This window comes from Octodon degus, unplaced genomic scaffold (assembly GCF_000260255.1).
Source record: "Octodon degus isolate 3935 unplaced genomic scaffold, OctDeg1.0 scaffold00031, whole genome shotgun sequence".
Classification (NCBI taxonomy): domain Eukaryota; kingdom Metazoa; phylum Chordata; class Mammalia; order Rodentia; family Octodontidae; genus Octodon; species Octodon degus.
The window spans coordinates 7,270,022-7,277,134 of NW_004524607.1; the positions used below are offsets into that span (position 1 = coordinate 7,270,022).

The 7,113-nt window shown below is 40.9% G+C and overlaps 1 gene segment (V, D, J or C); it reads left to right on the forward strand.

Moving 5' to 3' along the window:
- The window catches only part of LOC101577269, a 41,858-nt gene that overhangs the window by 24,439 nt on the left and 10,306 nt on the right, over positions 1–7,113 (forward strand). Inside the window, 1 exon segment of the C gene segment in view lies at positions 1,697–1,747. Within this exon segment, the coding sequence occupies positions 1,697–1,747 (51 nt within the window).

Here is a 7,113-nt window from a genome sequence, read left to right on the forward strand (position 1 = left end):
TAATTCAGGGATTTCTTTTTTTATTTCCAATCTGAGGTAGGTCTTCTATATCTTTCTGCAGCTGTTTCTTTATTTCAGAAGCCGTTGATTCATTGCTTTCAGCTGTGTGATTTCCAATTTTTTCTGTGTTAGTGTCCTCTGTACTTGTTATGGGTGGGCTTGGGTTCTGAGGTTGCATTTTGTTCCTTCTTGCCATTTTGTGTAGCACTGTCTTCTGACCTTTGTTGTAGAACTTGGTGTAGTTATAACCTTCGCACGTACTGAAGTTCAGGTGCAACTCTACAAAGTTTGTACTTATCCAGCTGCGTCTGGCTTAGGTCTGGCTGCTGTGATCAGCTCCTTCCCCCTGCTGCCCTTGAGGGTGAATATGTTGTGCCCCTGTGGCAAGATGTTCTGCTCCTGGACTAGCTGGGTTGATCTATCCTCTATACTCTCTGCAGGGATTGCAGCTGCAGGGTTACACCCCAGGCATGTATGCCAGGCCTGAGCTGTGCCTGGAGGGGGCAAGGTGAAGTAAGGGGAAGAGTAAGCTCTCCCACACACTCACAGGACCTGGGTTAGGACTGGGTCTGGGGGTTCCCGGAACACGGCAGAAATTCCTATTCGGCGGCGGGGTGGGGGAGGTACTGCGGAGTGTTGGGGGGCGGCCCAAGTTGGTGGGAGAGGGTCCAGCCCACGCTGCACCTGGGCTGGGACAGGTCCCGCCGGCACAGGGTAGCAGGAAGCTCTCCACACACTCACCGGACCTGGGCTAGGACTGGGTCTCCTAAATTTATTTTAAAGCTGATATATACAAACAAAAATGTAGTTGTGTGGGGCCACACTGTTCTGACACTAAACATGATACTGTGTGTGTGTGTGTGTGTGTGTGTGTGTGTGTGTGTGTTGTGTAGAAGACCTGGGGAACATCAAGCACTTTTCTCCTTGGTCGCTGCAGCTTGGGCACCTTACCTGCACTTAGGGAAGGAAGTGGCTGATCTTGACAATTTCTTCCTGTGCCCCCCAACCCACAGAACTGCCTCTGGCAGGCTTCTTCTTTCAACATATCTTAGAACTTGGATTACATTTTACACTCTAATTCAAATAATAAGTGATCACAGCACCAATGCTCCCATTCTGCTTGGCCTCAAAAATGAATTATGACACTAAATGGGTAAGTGCGGCTGTTTTCCAAGTGGAGACCTGGGCTTGCCTTCCCCCCACATGTTGGAACATCCGCAGTTACTAAAGAGCGACCTCCTCTCAGAAACTTATTCCCAAATAGCTGAGGAAAGTTCTGGTGTTTGTGTGCATATTAGTCTCATTCTCTTGTTGCAATTTCTGAGCAGTTTCAACACAGCTGAACACCTGGGAATTTTTCAAAAAGTGAGAGAAAGACAGACTTAATTCTCAGAAACCTTGGCTCAGTAACAGGAAATGTAGCAGGTCAACGAGTTGGCCCAGCTCTGTCATTTTTCTGTTCTTATCTTTTTCATTTTCCTTACAGTTTCTCAGTGGTCTCTAGAACAGCACAAACATAATGTTTGAGGTCAATTTACTGAAAAGTTTACAAACTCAGACATCACGAAACCTGTATTGAAGGTTTTTCCAAAGGAAGCACCAGATTGAACTGACAAGACAAAAGTGTTAAACTGCTGGTGATGGCATTAAGCTTTTGGCTATTTTTGTAAAAGTTGTGATCATTGTGATGAATCAGGTTGGATCAAGATATTTGGAGAAGGGACAAAGCTCATTGTAACTTCCCCAGGTAGGTAACTTTTCTGATTTTTTTTCACCCTGTAATGAAAAATAAAAGGTGCTTGTTTTGAAAAAGGAAATATAGTTCTAACAAATTTTACCTCTGTATGTTTTTGGCTTAACCAATGGAACAGTAATTTTGCAGGTACCATCAACTGTATATGGAAACAGAGCCACTTTGTAAATGATTTCTTCCTTTTTCTGTCAGTAAGAAGACTGAAATTCTATATTTAGAATGCACAAACAGGCAGAGAACAGAGAGCTAAAAAAATGTTTCATATCGTTTACGTAGACCACCAGGTATAAGTTGTTGCTTGCCATCTGTTTGGGTAGAAGTCCCTTATATGATAGTCTTCAAACCAGTATTTTGTTAGTTGTCTCTTTTTTATGTTTTGAGATGTGTCATTATGCTTCTTTCTCTAAATAATCTACAAAATCCAGGTGCTTGATTTTGATCTTGTGTCTAAGAATAGTAACAAAATTTAATTCTTAAAAGAAAGGTTACTATAGATCATAAATGAAGTCTTCTTTTTATTTCTCAGATACTTTGGAGAGTAGGTTGAGAACAGTCACACTTGATGATACTGTGACTCTGTTTATATTGCCTGGAGCAGGCCTAGTTTAGTGGAATTTGTAAGTTCCATAAACAGTGTAACACCACAGCCCTGTAAAGAATCTTCAAGGTTGTCAAGCCTGTTTTGCTCATTCATTGTCTGCCAATTGTAGACCACTTTTCTGCCAGTTTGATGGAAATACAAGGGATTAGACAAGGCATGAGCCAGTACTCCAAATCCTTTAGTCCAGCTGGATGAGTGTTCCAGGCTTGGACTTCATAGGACCCTACTGTGATCTCAGTTTTGTGTCTGCCAGCAGAGCGGGAGGCTCTCGCTTTGTGACTCTTTTCCTTTTGCAATCTGTTAGTTGTTATTATTTATGAAAATACACATACAGCTCCAGAAAACCAAATCCAAAATTCCTATGTTAAAAAAAAATTCTAAATACAAAATCATTTCTGCTCCCAAGAAGTTTGGATGAGAGAAATTAAACTTGTATTATTTGGTAGAAAAACGTTGATGAAATGGTCTAGTATCACACTGATCAAGAAAAAAAAATTATGAAAGACTATTTCTTGAGGCTCAGAAGACATACAAAGGAGTGTTAGGCCTTTTAATCATTATTCAACAGTCTTTTGGAAGAAATATTATTTTCAGGCATGGTGATACATGCCTGTAATCTTAGCACTCTAGGTATCAGAGGCAGGAGGGTCACAATTTAGAGCCTAGCCCGGTCAACTTAGGGATTTAACAAATCCCTGTCTCAAAATATTTTTTTAAAGGCCGGAATTGTAATTCAGTGCGAGGAGCATGTGTTTTGGGTTCAATCGCCAATAATGCAAAAATAAAAATAAAAATAAAAATAAAATAGAGGAATCTTATTATTTCACTTCACAAATGAATATTGTTTTTTTTTAAATAAAAATGGTTTAATGATGGATGTTAATATTAATTTGCATTGAAATTAAAATTTAAGGACACAGTGTTTTTTCACCTGATGGCCAGAAAACCACTAAGCAGAAAACACTGCATTAAGGAATGGCCAGGAGGCATGTAGGAATAACGATATTACACAGGTAGGGATGACACAAGCTGGTAACAGGTTTTAAAGAAAACACTGGAGAACAAGGTGTCTACACATTCTCAAAGCACCTGCCTAGACACTGCTTCATAATTTTGGAGGGCACAGTGTGTGTACTCCAGGAGAGCTCCAGTAGAATCCTCCTTCACTAGATGACCATGGCCAGTAGGAAGTAATGAGTGATGGACAAAGTGAAGGCAGAAAGGGGCAGGAAGCACCTGGTACTATCTACATGTGCTGGCTGCTTAGTGTTCTTGTCTATATGCTTAGGCTGAGTTTAAACCCAAACAAATAGTCATACAGCAAACAAATGTAGGCCACGAACTAGAAAGCAGCTGACCTGTTCTGTACACACAAGTCAATTTGACCTCCAAATCTGAGGACAAAAATGAAAAGAAATTTGTGTTTCAAAATCACTAACGTACCATTTTCCCCCTAAATAAGACCTAGACAGAAAATAATCAGCCTTGAAAACTAGAGATCACAACTGCCAGCCCCATCAGCTTGTCCTTGTCTTCAAGAGCAGCCACAAAAAGAAAATAGTGATGGTAGGGAAGGCAGGGACAGATTGATGGGGCTTGACACTAAATTCAGTGGCTAGCACCCATGTTTACCTTCTGAGGGTATACGATTTGATTCTTGTCCAATTCAGTTGGCGGCCATAATTAGGGCAAGAATAAAGTTCATGAAGCCAGGTACCACTATGCAGGTGTATGTCATTAATGTTTTGCAAACCCAAATGTCTCCCTTTCATTTTGTCATGTTTTTTTTTTGTTGTTTTCTTTTTTTTTTCTTTTTTTTTTTTTTTGGTGGCATTGACTAAAAAGAACCTGTCAGCTCTCCTGGCCCTAGGTCTACACTGTGCATCTGTCTGACAGTTTCCTTGGGCTGAGCACATCAGGAAAACACTGCTGCTGCCTGCTGCTTCCACATCACACTGCTAGCTTCCACAGGGCCCTGCTGTCTCCATCCCGCTCCTGCCGCCCTTGGTCTCATGCTCTGCAGGCTTAAGAGGGCCAGAAATAGTTTAATAAGGAATTTTTTTGTGTGTGTGTGTTTTGCTCCTTGAATGCCTTCAGGGCACTTTTGCATGGCTGGAGTGTTGTGGGGATCGAACTACAGCAAACTGAGGCTGCCAGCATTGTGGAAGCAGCCACTTAAAGAACTGAGCTAGGGCTGGGCCCCCATGAATATTGTTTATTATAGAAGGTCATTTGTTTACAGAATTTCATGTCAATAAACATGACTACCAACTAGTGACAAAGATTGGGATCCAAATGCAATTTGCCTACTCCGTAGTGCCTGGTGTCGATCATTAAGCACCATTGTCAACATTGTCATGTTTGCACATTCTTCATATTTCCTCTTCTACAGGCTGGTCCTTTCCATGCACCGTTTCATTGATTAATTAATAATAGCTCGCAATTTGTATTATTATTCATGTATAAAGACAATGCTGCTGCTTCTAATGGCACTGAAATTACCTTCCTTGTAATAAGATTGTAAAATTCACCTTGTGCATGGATTCACTAAATATCAAAATAGCATCCTTGAGGCACTTCCATAAGAATGCCAAGTCACTGTAGCATCACTGTACTCGAATTCATTTTGTATGGGACTGAAATTTGGCAGAAAGATTAATCTGCTGAGAGGACCAGAGCAGTTATACTAAATTGCAACCCTCACTGGCTCAACTCATTAGCCTCAGCACCATAATAAATAGCTACAGAAATAGCCATTGCCGAGGACTCTCTGATGTCCAGACCAGGATTAAAATACAATTCTCTGAACACTGTAATGGAATTTTCAAGTTAAAAGGGGAAAACTTGGAGAGATCATTATTAAGAATTCAAAATCTAGAGCAGTTCAAGTGTACTACCAATGGGATTTGGATTTTGAGAAGTTAATTTATAATCACTTCAGCTACTGACCCTTCTGTATAAATCTCCAAATAACTGTAAGTCATATTGATATAGGATTATTAAATGATCATATGTAATTATTATAATTGGCTTTCTTTGTAATTGAAATTCTATTTAACTAAATTATGTTCTCAGAAGAACTGATTTTATACATAGAAACTTTTTTTATTATGTGTTTAGTACAAGGTCTACAGGGTCTCACTACACAGATTGGACTCATAGTGATTCTCCTGTTTTCAGCCTCGCAAGGGCTGGGATTACAGGTGTGCACCACCATGCCCGCTCTAAAAACATTTTTAAGGAAGGAGATTTAGAAGCTTCTGGCAAATCTTGAGAAAATATCTGATCATTCTTTCCAACTTCAGAGACAGAAGAGAACAGACACCGTCCAAACTGCCTGGCAGAGTGGGCTCATTCCTGAATTCCTGATTCCATTCAGATCTAATGCAATTTTGCATGAACTTTCTCATTTTTTATACTGTCAGTGGGACCAATTTTTAGGTAATTGTATAAATCATCACAAAATATTGGCAGAAAGAGCCGGCCAAATAGCTCAGCAGATTAAAGCGTCAACAAGCTGGCACAGGGGCCAGGGGTTTGATCCTCGGACTTGCCATGCTGGTCCCGCCCCAGGGGCACACTAAAAAGGCAATTGAGACTGGGCATGGTGGCACATGCTTGTAATCCCAGCTCTTGGGAGGCTATAAACAGGCAGATCATTAAGGGGCTGATCTAGTAGTAAGACCCTGAATTATTTAGTCCCTTCCCTAAAATACAGAAAAGAAAGAAAGAAAGAAGAAAGAAGAAAGAAAGAAAGAAAGAAAGAAAGAAAGAAAGAAAGAAAGAAAGAAAGAGAAAAAGAAAAAGAAAAAGAAAATATGAACAGAAAGGGAGAATTTCAAAAAGGCTTTCAATGGAGTAAGCGGAGGTGTTATAATCAAGGTATACTAGAACAAAGTTCAACCTTATAGGTAAAATTTTCTTTTCATTCTGTAAAGTGGGAAGAAGAGGGAGGTGGGCACCATAGGCTACAGCACAGCGAGAAGCTCAGAGATCTTGCAATTGCTCCTGATTAAGTCACTTATCACAGTGGGTTCCCAGAGAGTCCACGTTACTTGGTCCAGGACCTATAAAGCACTATTGTTACTGATCTGGCTTGGAAGATATTAATGAGAGGAGAACCAACTGTAGATCCCTGAGAAGTGGAAGCGTTGAAAGGTAGAAGAAGAAAATTGCAATAGAATATTCGGTTTTTATTAACTAATTAAAAAGGACACACTGAATTTTTCAAATATGATGTTTGCCCCCATCACAAAGTTAGAAAAAGGCCTTTGATGAATGAGTCCCTCAGGAGAAAAGAATACAGTGGACAATGGCTTTAAGATCCATTTTGGGAAATGGAGGAAATGGTCATTAAACAAAACCATCGCACATCACTGTGGCCTAGTGCTGGAACCTCCTGACACTGAACAGCATGCATAGATCAGGACTTCAGCACACAGCAGCAGGCAGACTGCACTTGCTGACCTCTGTGGCTTGAAGCACCATACCACCTGACATTTCTCTCGTCGTTCTGTCTGGAATGGACAGGCCAGGAATTATAAGCAAGGCCTTGGCATGACCTGATGGAACATGGTTGAGGCTGAACAGTCTAGAAGGAAGCTTGTAATTCACTCATGTGTGTTGCTGATTGGAAACAGCATTATTGGGGGCAGCATAAGTGAAGCCCCTCAGTGTCCTGATGGTCATCCCAACTTGAGCAGGGCTCCTTTGATTGTCTCAATTCACAGACAAGGCTAGTGAGGGCCCACTGATGTTT